The sequence below is a fragment of the Mesoplodon bidens genome, assembly GCF_964165515.1.
Source record: "Mesoplodon bidens genome assembly, chromosome: 11".
Classification (NCBI taxonomy): Eukaryota; Metazoa; Chordata; class Mammalia; order Artiodactyla; family Ziphiidae; genus Mesoplodon; species Mesoplodon bidens.
In genome coordinates, this window is record NC_138167.1 from 67,151,768 (window position 1) to 67,166,328 (window position 14,561).

Consider the following 14,561-nt stretch of genomic DNA (forward strand, 5'->3'; position numbering starts at 1 on the left):
ATGCTGAGGAGATGGACCCAGTGTCATAGAAGCCCAGCATCTGAGTGCTGAAAAGGGGCTTAGGGACCTAATCCAAATCTCTGACTTTACAGGTGAGGCTCAAAGAGCCAAAGAGATTTGACTGCATTTCTAACTTGGAAATTGGCTTGCTAGATGGTCTGGAGCCCCGTTTTTTCAGCAGTCTAGTCTTCTTAGTTTTATTTATTTATTTATTTGGCCACACCGTGTGGCTTATGGGATCTTAGTTCCCCAACCAGGATGGAACCCGGGCCCCTGGCAGTGAGAGCGCCGAGTCCTAACCACTGGACCACCAGGAATTCCCTAGTCGCCTTATTTTTAAAACCAGAACAATTCTCATCAGGGGGTGGTGGGGATCAGCAGGTAGAAAGCAAAAGTATATATGCCTTGAAGTTCTCTGTTAAGAATGTAGTACCTATATACAATGAACACATGTGGGCTTCTCATGTGGTACATATATACAATGGAATATTATCCAGCCATAAAAAAGAAGGAAATAACGCCATCTGCAGCAACATGGGAGGACCTAGAGATTGTCATACTGAGTGAAGTAAGTCAGACAAGAGAAAAACAAATACCACATGATATCACTTATATGTGGAATCTAAAAATATGGTACAAATGAACTTATTTACAAAACAGAAATAGAGTCACAGATGTAGAAAACAAACTTATGGTTACCAAGGGGGAAAGGGGCAGGGGAGGGATAAATTGGGAGATTGGGAATGACATATACACACTACTATATATAAAATAAATAACTAATAAGGACCTACTCTATAGCACAGGGAACTCTGCTCAATACTCTATAATGACCTATATGGGAAAAGAATCTAAAAAGAATGGATATACATATATGTATAACAGATTCACTTTGCTGTACAGCAGAAACTAGCACAACATTGTAAATCAGCTATACTCCAATAAAAATTTTTTTTAAAAAAGGGCTTCTCAGACAAAAGCCTTTATTCCCCCATTAACATGCAGCATGTGCCTCGCTATCAGCCCTGCTTACAAGATGAGCATGGTTGTGCTTTCTAAGATGGTTGTATGCTATTTGTGATTCCCAGGAGGCTGGTGGAACAGAAAACAAGATTGTAGTGAGGAATGAGAGGCTCTTAAAAGTTGAAAGTTACTGTTTGTCAGTTTACAAGAAACTGTACAGTGGCTGATTTCAGGAAGATGGATGTCATCAATTTCACTGCCTTGCCAATGGTGCCAGTAGATGAGCACCTGACTGGCTCATTCACTGCACGGAAAGCAATGAAGGATGCCATGAGGAAGAATCTGGAGGACAATCCACCCTGTATCCTTCTGTGGTGCTGTCTGCAATGGAGACCAAACACACCCGTGCAGAGGTGTAACCTGGGCTCAAGTCTATAACATACACCACCTACTAGATCGATCGTTTCTTATATGTTTGTTAAGTTTTTTCAATTACTTAAGCCCTACCTGTCCTTTAAAAGGATATGAGGCTGTGAAGGATTGTTTGTCTTGAGTTTGTTTTACTAAGATAATCAGAAAGAGCCCTAAAGGAAGACATACTGGAAATATTCATTGAAAGAATGTGGAAGAAGAGAAAAAAATGTTCTTTTCCCCCCATTGTCTCTTTCTTTCCCTTCTGCCTTCTAAAGAATTAAACTTATAGATAGAAACTAAGTTGTAGTCCAAACCTCTGCCCTCAGACTAGTTAGCTGAGTACCCAACTTTAAAAAATTTTTTTTCTTTTTTTTTTTTTTGTGGCCACACCGCATCGCAGCTTGCAGGATTTTAGTTCCTTGATCAGGGATTGAACCCAGGCCCTCGGCAGTGCAAGTGCAGAGTCCTAACCACTGGACCACCAAGGAATTCCCTTTTTTTCTTTCTTTTCCTTTCTTTTTTTTTTTTTTTTGTACTCCCTTTGACCTTTCCTCTTCTCACCTGCCACTGCCAGCACCTCTACCTGGGCCCAGACTTTGCCCCTTCTGACATCATCCAGGCTCTACCAGCATCTTTCTTCTCTGACTCTGCCTTTATTGATCCTGATCTCACTTCTGACCCTGAACCTTGTATCTCAGGGACCCACAGAATCCCGTCTCTGGGGGACCATAGAACTCATCCAGCAAATAAAGACCCTCTCAGGTTATAAATAACCCTGTCTTTCCATCTTATATAGAGCTCATTTACCTTCAAGTCATCCTCCTGCCAACCAAACTGCATGTATCCCTCTGCATCACCTCACTTTCCATGCCTCTCAGAAACCCTTCTCAAGATGAGCACAAATGATCCCATCAGGACCTATTTCAGGGTCTCACTTTCCTGGGCCTTTTTCTAATGTACCCTCTTTCTTCCTAATCCTACACTTACCTCAACCTAAGTAATCCATTTCACTTCCTATGATTTGTCATGTCCCTCCTTGACATCTTCATTTGTCAAGTATCCTCCAATTTGTAAGGACACTTGAGCGTAATGGAAGTAACAGTGAACCCTGCTATATGTGAAGGCAGTGAGGAGTGGTAGGATTACGGGGCTTTTACAAAGGATATATCCTAGACCAATTGAGACTAAGACAGAAAGAAATGCAAACGTAGAGAGGGTAATAAGAGGGTGCATTGACCTGAGCAGTGATTTCAACAGTGATAAACAAGGTTGAGATGCCCTTGGACCCAGGCATCCTTCACCTGAAGGAAACAGCTCTCTGTGTGACTGTGTGCATCACGGCATTATCTGTAGTTGTAAAAAAAATTTAAACAACTTAAATATTCAATAGCCAAGGTACAGTTAAGTCTATTAAGATGCATTCTCTAAATGGATTTGTATTCTGCCATTTAAAATATTATGAAGATTATTTAGCTTTATGGAAAATAATCATAATAATGAGTAGGAGAGAAGTCAGAGTAGTAAAATAGGCATCCACTGATATTATAATTATGTAAAAAAGTGTGTATATCATAATGCTAGAAGAAAGTCTCCCGAAAACCTAACAAGTTGTTAGGGTGGTAGCATAATGGGTGATTCTTTTTATATTTTCCAAAGTGTCTAGAATATGGTTAATTTTTGTTTATAATTTGTAAAGCAACTCATTTAACACAAGATAAAAGAAGTGTGAATGTTCGCAGAGAAAATAATTAAATGAAAAGACAGCACAGAGGGCCCTGAACCAAGATGGCAGAGTAGAAGGATGTGCTCTCACTGCCTCTTGTGAGAACACCAAGCTCACAACGAGCTGCTGGACAGTCATTGACAGGAAGACACTGGAACTCACCAAAAAAGATACCCCACATCCAAAGACAAAGGAGAAGCCACAGTGAGATGGTAGGAGGGGCGCAATCACAGTAAAATCAAATCCCATAACTGGTGGGAGGGTGACTCACAGACTGGAGAACACTTATACCACAGAAGTCCACCCACTGGACTGAAGGTTCTGAGCCCCACGTCAGGCTTCCCAACCTGGGGGTCCAGCAACAGGAGGAAGAATTCCTAGAGAATCAGACATTGAAGGCTAGTGGGATTTGATTGCAGGACTTCGACAGGACTGTGGGAAACAGAGACTCCACCCTTGGAGGGCACACACAAAGTAGTGTGTGCATCGGGACCCAGGGGAAGGAGCAGTGACCCCAGGGGAGACTGAACCAGACCTACCTGCTAGTGTTGGAGGGTCTCCTGCAGAGGCGGGGGTCGCTATGGCTGTGGGGACAAGGTCACTGGCAGCAGAAGTTCTGGGTAGTACTCCTTGGCGTGAGCCCTCCCAGAGTCCACCATTAACCCCACCAAAGAGCCCAGGTAGGCTCCAATGTTGGGTTGCCTCGGACCAAACAACCAACAGGGAGGGAACCCAGCCCCACCCATCAGCAGTCAATCGGATTAAAGTTTTGCTGAGCTCTGCCCACCAGAGCAACAGTCAGCTCTACCCACCACCAGTCCCTCCCATCAGGAAACTTGCACAAGCCTCTTAGATAGCTTCATCCACCAGAGGGCAGACAGAAGAAGCAAGAAGAACTACAATCCTGCAGCCTGTGGAACAAAAACCACATTCACAGAAAGAGACAAAATGAAAAGGCAGAGGGCTATGTACCAGATGAAGGAACAAGATAAAACCCCAGAAAAACAACTAAATGAAGTGGAGATAGGCAACCTTCCAGAAAAAGAATTCAGAATAATGAGAGTGAAGATGATTCAGGACCTTGGAAAAAGAATGGAGGCAAAGATTGAGAAGATGCAAGAAATGTTTAACAGAGACCTAGAAGAATAAAAGAACAAACAAACAGAGATGAACAATACAACAACTGAAATGAAAACTGCACTAGAAGGAATCAATAGCAGAATAACTGAAGCAGAAGAACAGATAAGTGACCTGGAAGACAGAATGGTGGAATTCACTGCTGAGGAAGAGAATATAGAAAAAAGAATGAAAGGAAATGAAGACAGCCCAAGAGACCTCTGGGACAACATTAAATGCAACAACACTTGCGTTATAGGGGTCCCAGAAGGAGAAGAGAGAGAGAAAGGACCAGAGAAAATATTTGAAGAGATTATAGTCGAAAAATTCCCTGACATGGGAAAGGAAATAGCCACCCAAGACCAGGAAGCACAGAGAGTCCCATACAGAATAAATCCAAGGAGAAACAGGCCAAGACACATAGTAATCAAATTGGCAAAAATTAAAGACAAAGAAAAACTTATTGAAAGCAGCAAGGGAAAAACAACTAATATCATAGAAGGGAACTCCCATAAGGTTAACAGCTGATTTCTCAGCAGAAACTCTACAAGCCAGAAGAGAGTGGCATGATATACTTAAAGTGATGAAAGGGAAGAACCTACAACGAAGATTACTCTACCCGGCAAGGATCTCATTCAGATTCGATGGAGAAAACACAAGCTTTACAGACAAGCAAAAGCTAAGAGAATTCAGCACCACCAAACCAGCTCTACAACAAATGCTAAAGGAACTTCTCTAAGTGGGAAACACAAGAGAAAAAAAGGACCTACAAAAACAAACCCAAAACAATTAAGAAAATGGTCATAGGAAGATACATATCGATAATTACCTTAAACGTGAATGGATTAAATGCTCCAACCAAAAGACACAGGCTTGCTGAATGGATACAAAAACAAGACCCATCTATATGCTGTCTACAAGAGACCCACTTCAGACCTAAGAACACATACACACTGAAAGTGAGGGGATGGAAAAAGACATTCCATGGAAATGGAAATCAAAAGAAAGCTGGAGTAGCAATACTCATATCAGATAAAATAGACTTTAAAATAAAGAATGTTACAAGAGATAAGGAAAGACACTGCATAATGATCAAGGCATCAATCCAAGAAGAAGATAAAACAATTATAAATATATATGAACCCAACATTGGAGCACCTCAATACATAAGGCAACTGCTAACAGCTATAAAAGAGGAAATTGACAGTAACACAATAATAGTGGGGGACTTTAATACCTCACTTACCCCAATGGACAGATCATCCAAAATGAAAATAAATAAGGAAACAGAAGCTTTAAATGACACAATAGACCAGATAGATTTAATTGATATTTATAGGACATTCCATCCAAAGACAGCAGATTACACTTACTTCTCAAGTGCGCACGGAACATTCTCCAGGATAGATCACATCTTGGGTCACAAATCAAGCCTCAGTAAATTTAAGACAATTGAAATCATATCAAGCATCTTTTCTGACCACAATGCTATGAGATTAGAAATGAATTACAGGGAAAAAAATGTAAAAAACACAAACACATGGAGGCTAAACAATACGTTACTAAATAATCAAGAGATCACTGAGGAAATCAAAAAATACCTAGACACAAATGACAATGAAAACACGACGATCCAAAACCTATGGGATGTAGCAAAAGCAGTTCTAAGAGATAAGTTTATAGCTATACAAGCCTACCTCAAGAAACAAGAAAAATCTCAAATAAACAATCTAACCTTACACCTAAAGGAACTAAAGAAGAACAAACAAAACCCAAAGTTAACACAAGGAAAGAAACCATAAAGATCAGAGCAGAAATAAATGAAATAGAAACAATGAAAACAATAGCAAAGTTCAATAAAAGTAAAAGCTGGTTCTTTGAGAAGATAAGCAAAATTGATAAACCATTAGCCAGACTCATCAAGAAAAAGAGGGAGAGGACTCAAATCAATAAACTTAGAAATGAAAAAGGAGAAGTTACAACAGACACCACAGAAATAAAAAGCATCCTAAGAGACTACTACAAGCAACTCTATGCCAATAAAGTGGACCATCTGGAAGAAATGGACAAATTCTTAGAAAGGTATGACCTTCCAAGACTGAACCAGGAAGAAACACAAAATATGAACAGAACAATCACAGGTAATGAAATTGAAAATGTGATTAAAAATCTTTCACTGAACAAAAGTTCAGGACAGATGGCTTCACGGGTGAATTCTATCGAACATTTAGAGTAGAGCTAACACCCATCCTTCTCAAACTCTTTCAAAAAATTGCAGAGGAAGGAACGCTCCCAAACTCATTCTATGAGGCCACCATCACCCTGATACCAAAACCAGACAAAGATGTCACAAAAAAAGAAAACTACAAGCCAATATCACTGATGAATATAGATGCAAAAATCCTCAACAAAATACTAGCAAACAGAATCCAACAACACATTAAAAGGATCATACACTATGATCAAGTGGGATTTATCCCAGGGATGCAAGGATTCTTCAATAGACGCAAATCAATCAATGTGATACACTATATTAACAAATTAAAGAATAAAAACCGTATGATCATCTCAATAGATGCAGAAAAAGCTTTTGACAAAATTCAACACCCATTTATGATAAAAACTCTCCAGAATGTGGGCATAGAGGGAACCTACCTCAACATAATAAAGGCCATATATGACAAACCCACAGCAAACATCATTCTCAATGGTGAAAAACGGAAAGCATTTCCTCTAAGATCAGGAACGAGACAAGGATGTCCACTGTCACCACTATTATTCAACATAGTTTTGGAAGTCCTAGCCATGGCAATCAGAGAAGAAAAAGAAATAAAAGGAATACAAATTGGAAAAGGAGAAGTAAAACTGTCACTGTTTGCAGATGACATGATACTATACATAGAGAATCCTAAAGATGCCACCAGAAAACTACTAGAGCTAGTCAATGAATTTGGTAAAGTTGCAGTTTACAAAATTAATACACAGAAATCTCTTGCATTCCTATATACACTAATGATGAAAAATCTGAAAGAGAAATTAAGGAAACACTCCCATTTACCACTGCAACAAAAAGAATAAAATACCTAGGAATAAACCTACCTAGGGAGACAAAAGACCTGTATGCAGAAAACTACGAGACACTGATGAAAGAAATTAAAGATGATACCAACAGATGGAGAGATATAGCATGTTCTTGGATTGGAAGAATCAATATTGTGAAAATGACTATACCACCCAAAGCAATCTACAGATTCAATGCAATCCCTATCAAGTCACCAATGGCATTTTTTACAGAACTAGAACAAAAAATCTTAAAATTTGTATGGAGACACAAAAGACCCCAAATAGCCAAAGCAGTCTTGTGGGGAAAAAAAGGAGTTGGACGAATCAGACTCCCTGCCTTCATACTATACTACAAAGCTACACTAATCAAGACAATATGGTACTGGCACAAAAACAGAAACATAGGTCAATGGAACAAGATAGAAAGCCCAGAGATAACCCCACACACATATGGTCAACTATCTATGACAAAGGAGGCAAGGATATACAATGGAGAAAAGACACTGTCTTCAATAAGTGGTGCTGGGAAAACTGGCCAGCTACACGTAAAAGAATGAAATCAGAACACTCTCAAACACCATACACAAAAATAAATTCAAAATGAATTAGAGTCCTAAATGTAAGATCGGACACTATAAAACTCTTAGAGGAAAACATAGGAAGAACACTCTTTGACATAAATCATAGCAAGATCTTTTTTGATCCACCTTCTAGAGTAATGGAAATAAAAACAAAAATAAACAAATGGGACCTAATGAAACTTCAAAGCTTTTGCACAGCAAAGGAGACCATAAACAAGACGAAAAGACAACCTTCAGAATGGGAGAAAATATTTGCAAATGAATCAACGGACACAGGATTAATCTCCAAAATATATAAACAACTCATGCAGCTCAATATTAAAAAAAAACCCAATCCAAAAATGGGCAGATGACCTAAATAGACATTTCTCCAAAGAAGACATACAGATGGCCAAGAAGCACATGAAAAGGTGCTAAACATCACTAATTATTAGAGAAATGCAAATCAAATCTGCAATGAGGTACCACCTCACACCAGTTACAATGGGAGTCATCAGAAAATCTACAAACAACAAATGGTGGAGAGGGTGCAGAGGAAAGGGAACCCTCTTGCACTGTTGGTGGGAATGTAAATTGATACAGCCACTATGGAGAACAGTATGGAGGCCCCTTAAAAAACTAAAGATAAAATTAACATATGAGGGCCTCCCTGGTGGCGCAGTGGTTGAGAGTCCGCCTGCCGATGCAGGGGATACGGGTTCGTGCCCTGGTCTGGGAGGATCCCATATGCCGCGGAGCGGCTGGGCCCGTGAGCCGTGGCCGCTGAGCCTGCGCGTCCGGAGCCTGTGCTCCGCAACGGGAGAGGCCACAACAGTGAGAGGCCCGCATACCGCAAAAAAAAAAAAAAAAAAAAAAAAATTAACATATGATCCAGCGATCCCACTACTGGGCATATACCCAGAGAAAACCATAATTCAAAAAGACACATGCACCACAATATTCATTGCAGCACTATTTACAATAGCCAGGTCATGGAAGCAACCTAAATGCCCATCGAGAGATGAATGGATAAAGAAGATGTGGTACATATATACAATGGAATATTACTCAGCCATAAAAAGGAATGAAATTGGGTCATTTTTTGAGATGTGGATGGATCTAGAGACTGTCATACAGAGTGAAGTAAGTCAGAGAGAGAAAAACAAATATCGTATATTAACGCATATATGTGGAACCTAGAAAAATGGTACAGATGAACCCGTTTGCAGGGCAGAAATTGAGACACAGATATAGAGAACAAACGTATGGACACCAAGGGGGGAAAGCGGCGGGGTGGTGGTGGTGGTGGTGTGATGAATTGGGCAACTGGGATTGACATGTATACACTGATGTTTATAAAACTGATGACTAATAAGAACCTGCTGTATAAAAAAATAAATAAAATTCAAAAATTAAAAAAAATAATTAAAAAATGAACTGTGGGAAAAGAAAAAAAAAGACAGCACAGAAAGGCAGTGAGCTGCTGTTCTTTCCAGGCTCCCCCACCCTGTTCTATTTGTGTGTAATCATCAGCCAGAAAGTTTCCTTAACAGACTCACCTCCCAGCCTGCTGCACTGGCTCCATACAGCAGGTGAACCAAGAGATTGCTGAGACAGATCTGAGTCCCAACCCATTGGTGCACAGCCTGGTAAGTTATGTGTGCTGAGGCAAGGCCTCCAGGAAGGAAAGGCCCTAGGGGCCCCTCTACTTATTTGAAAGCACATTTGCACAATAGAAGTCTCAAAGGTATATTTTTTAAATGAGTAAACTTTATTCTTAGAGACATTCTTGGTTCATAGCAAAATTGAGCTGAAAGTACGGAGTTCCCACATACCCCTCCCTGTCCCCACACATGCACAACCTCCCCATCACCAGAGTGGAACATTTATTATAATTGATGAACCTAAATTGACACATCACATTCACCCAAAGCCCATGTTTACATTAGGTTTCTCTCCTTGTGCTGTACATTCTATGAATTTGGACACATGTATAATGATATGTGTCCACCCTTATAGTATTATACGGAATAGTTTCACTGCCTTAAAAATCCTCTGTGCTGGGCTTCCCTGGTGGCGCAGTGGTTGAGAGTCCGCCTGCCGATGCAGGGGACACGGGTTCGTGCCCCGATCTAGGAAGATCCCACATGCCGCGGAGCGGATGGGCCCGTGAACCATGGCCACTGAGCCTGCGCGTCCGGATCCTGTGCTCCGCAACGGGAGAGGCCACAGCAGTGAGAGGCCCGCGTACCGAAAAAAAAAAAAAAAAAAAAAAAATCCTCTGTGCTGCTATTCATCCCTCTCTCCCCCCAGTCCTTGGCAACCACTGATCTTTTGCTATCTCCTTAGTTTTACCTTTTCCAGAATGTCACAGAGTTGGAATCATAAAGTATGTAACCTTTTCAGATTGGTTTCTTTTACTTAGTAATATGTCTTTAAGGTTTCTCCATGTCTTTTCATGGCTTGATAGCTCATTACTTTTTTGCGCTGAATAGTATTCTGTTGTTTGGATGTCCACAGTTTATTTATCTGTTAACCTACTGAGGGGCATGTTGGTTGCTTCTGAGTTTTGGCAACTTTGAATAAAGCTTCTATAAACATTCATATGCAGGGTTTTGTGTGGACATATATTTTCAGTTCATTTGGGTAAATACCAAGGAACATGAATCCTGGACCATATGGTAAGAGTATGTTTAGTATAGTAAGAAACTGCCAAATTGTCTCCCAAAGTGGCTGTGCCCTTTTGCATTCCCACCAGCAGTGAATGAGAGTTCCTGTTGCTCCACAGCCTCATCAGCATTTGGTGTTGTCAGTGTTTGGGATTTTGGCCATCCTAACCAGTATACTGTGATATCTCGTTGTTTTAATTTGCAGTTCTCTAATAACGTGATATTAAACATCTTTTTATATACTTACTTGCCATCTGTATATCTTGTTTGGTGAGGTGTCTGTTGAGGTGTTTGCCCCATTTTTTTATTGAGTTGTTTGTTTTCTTATTGTTGGGTTTTAAGATTTCTTTGTATATTTTGGATAACAGTCCTTTATCAAATGTATCTTTTGCACATATTCTCTCCAGTCTGTGGCTGGTCTTCTTTTTCTCTTGACATTGTCCTTTGCAGAGCAGAAGTTTTAAGTTTTAATGAAGTCCAGCTTATCAGTTATTTCTTTCATGGATCATGCCTCTGATGTTGTATCTAAAAAGTCATTGCAAAACCCAGGGTCATCTAGGTTTTCTCATCTAGGTTATCTTCTAGGAGTTTTATATTTAGGTCTATTATCCATTTTGACTTAATTTTTGTGAAAGATGTAAGGTCTGTGTCTAGGTTCGTTATTTTGCGTTTGGATGTTCAGTTGTTTGAGCACCATTTGTTGAAAAGTCTATCTTTGCTCCATTGTATTGCCTTTGCCTCTTTGTCAAAGGTCAATTGACTTTGTTTATGTGGGTCTATTTCTGGACTCTCTATTCTGTTCCATTGATCTATTAGTCTGTTTTTTTGGCCAATGCCATGCTGTCTTGATTACTGTAGTTTTATAGTAAGTAAGTCTTGAAGTCAAGTAGTGTCAGTTCTCCTTCAATACTGGGTTTGCTATTCTGGGTCTTTTACTTCTCCATGTAAAGTTTAGAATTAGTTTGTCAATATCGACAAATAAGTTTCTGGGATTTTGATTGGGACTGCATCGATCAAGTTGGGAAGAACTGACGTCTTGACAATATTGAGGCTTTCCATCTGTGAACATGGAATATCTCCATTTATTTAGTTGTTTAATTTCTTTCATCAGTTTTGTAGTTTTTCTTACTTTGATCTTGTACATATTTTATTAGATTTATACCTAAATATTTCACTTTTTTGTTAATGTAAATGGTATTGTGTTTTTAATTTCAAATTCCACATGTTCATTGTTGGTTATAGGAAAGGTCACATATCCAGTTGATTGATGATGCTGTTGAGTTCAGCTATTTTCTTACTAATTTTCTGTCTGCAGGATCTGTCCCTTTCTAACAGAGGAGTATTAAAGTCTCTAACTATTATAGTAGATTCATCAATGGCTTCATTGTCCATGCAATTCTTTTTTTGCCTCATGTATTTTGATGCTCTGTTGTTAGGCACATACACATTAAGATTGTTAAGTCTTCTTGGTGTATTGACCATTATATAATGCCCCTCTTTATCCCTGATAACTTTCCTGGATCTGAAGTCTGCTCTAAGTGAAATATACTTTTTTTTATTAGTGTTAGTATGGTATATATTTCTTCATACCTTTACTTCTAATCTATATATTTATTTATATTTAAAATGGGTTTCTTATAGACAAAGTATTTTGGATCTTGTTTTTGGATTTACTCTGACAATCTCTGTCTTTTAATTGGCATATTTAGACCTTTCATGTTTAAAGTGATTATTGATATAGTTGGATTAATATCTACCATATTTGTTCTGTTTTCTATTTGTTGGCCTGTTCTTTGTTCCTATGTTTTAAAATATTTATTTATTTTTAATTTATTTTTATTTTTTGGCTGTGTAGGGTCTTAGTTGCAGCATGCAGGCTCTTTGTTGTGGCGCGTGGGCTTCTCTCTAGTTGTGGTGCATGGGCTCAGTGGTTACGGCACGTGGGCTTAGTTTCCCCGCGATGTGTGGGATCCTAGTTCCCTGACCAGTGATCGAACCCATGTCCCCTGCACCGGAAGGCGGATTCTTAACCACTGGACCACCAGGGAAGTCCCCTTTTTCCTACTTTTGTCTTCCAAACTTTTTCTGCCTTTTGTGGTTTTAATTGAGCACTTTATGTGATTTTATTCTCTCTCCTTTCTTAGCATATCAATGATACTTCTTTTTGTACTTTTTTTAGTGGTTGCCCTAGAGTTTAAAATATACATTTACAACTAATCTAAGTCCACTTTCAAATATTACTATACCACTTCACAGGTAATACAAATACTTTACAATAATAAAATATTCCTAATTCCATCCTCCTGTCTTTTGTATCATTGCCATCATTCATTTCATTTCACTTGTGTATGTGTGTCTATGTATATAGACACACATTGCTACTATTATTTTGAAGAAATTGCTATCTGTTAGATCAATTAAGAATAAAAAAACAAAATTTTTTATTTTACTTTCACTGATTCATTCTTTGATGCTCTTCCTTTCTTTATGTAGATCCAAGTTTCTGACCTGTATCATTTTCCTTCCCTCTAAAGAATTTCTTTTAGCATTTCTTCACGGCAGATGTACTGGCAACAAATTCTCTCAGTTTTCGTTTGTCTGAGAAAACCTTCATTTCTCCTTCACTTTTGAGGGATAATTTTGCAGAGTACAGGATTCCAGGTTGGCAGGGGTTTTTTTCCTTTACACTTTAAATATTTCACTTCATTTTCCTCTTGCTTGCATGGTTTCTGAGAAGTCGGATGTAATTCTTATCTTTGCTCTTTTATAGGTAAGGTATTTCCCCCCCACCCCCCGGCTTCTTTCAAGATTTTTGTTTCTTTTTTTTTTGTCTCTGTTTAAATATTTATTTATTTATTTATTTAGGCTGCGCCAGCTCTTAGTTGCAGCAGTGGGATCTTTGTTGCCGCATGTGGGATCTTTAATTGTGGTATGCGGGATCTTTTAGTTTCAGCACGCAGACTTCTTAGTTGTAGCATGTGTGTGGGATCTAGTTCCCCGACCAGGGATTGAACCCGGGCCCCCTTCGTTGGGAGCACGGAGTCTTACCCACTGGACCACCAGGAAAGTCCCTAAAGATTTTTATCTTTGATTTTCTAAAGTTTGTATATGAAATGCCTAGGTGTAGTTTTTTGGGTTTTGTTTTTGTTTTTGTTTTTTGCATATATCCTACTTGGTGTTATCTGAGCTTCCTGGATCTGTGTTTTGGTGTCTGACATTAATTTGGGAAATTTTCCAGTCATTTTTTGTTTCAAATATTCCTTCTGTTCTTTTCTCTCTTTCTTCTACTTCTGGTATTCCTATTATGCATATGTTACACTTTTTAAGAGTTGTCCCATAGTTCTTGAATGTTCTGTTCTGTTTTGGGGGGGGGGGGTTCAGTCTATTTTTTTTTCTCTTTGCTTTTCTGTTTTGGATGTTTCGATTGTCATTTCCTCAAACTCAGAGATTCTTTCCTCAGCCGTGTCTAGTCAACTAATGAGCCCGTCAAAGGCATCCTTCTGTTTTGTTACAGTGTTTTTGATCTCTAGCATTTTTTTTCAAAGATTTTTTTGATGTGGACCATTTTAAAAGTCTTTATTGAATTTGCTACAATATTGCTTCTGTTTTATGTTTTTGTTTTTTTGGCCACGAGGCATGTGGGATCTTAACTCCCCAACCAGGAATCGAACCACAGCCCCTGCATTGAAAGGCGAAGTCTTAACCACTGGACAGCCAGGGAAATCCCCTCTAGCAACCACTGGACCGCCAGGGAAATCCCCTCTAGCATTTGTTTTGGACCCTTTCTTAGAATGTTCATCTTTCTGTTTACATTATCCTTCTGTTCTTGTATGTTTTCTGCTTTTTCTGTGAAAGCCCTTAGAATATAAATCATAATTTAAAAAAATTCCTGGTCTGATAAGTCCAACATTTCTGCCGTGTCTGACTCTGGTTCTGATGCTTGTTTATGCTCTTCAAACTGTGCCTTTTGCCTTTTAATACGCCTTGTAATTTTTTGTTGAAAGGTAGATATGACGTACTGGGTAAAAGGAACTGTAGTAAATAGGCCTTCAG

General features: G+C 39.1%; 1 protein-coding gene across 1 annotated transcript in view; it reads left to right on the top strand.

The window, feature by feature from the left end:
- Nucleotides 1–1,200: 1,200 nt before the first annotated feature.
- The window catches only part of FAM227A (family with sequence similarity 227 member A), a gene marked incomplete at its 5' end in the record, with an annotated part of 74,971 nt that continues 61,610 nt past the window's right edge, over nt 1,201–14,561 (top strand). Inside the window, 2 exon segments of the mRNA XM_081250245.1 lie at nt 1,201–1,324; nt 9,406–9,488. Of these exon segments, the coding sequence (XP_081106371.1) occupies nt 1,201–1,324; nt 9,406–9,488 (207 nt within the window).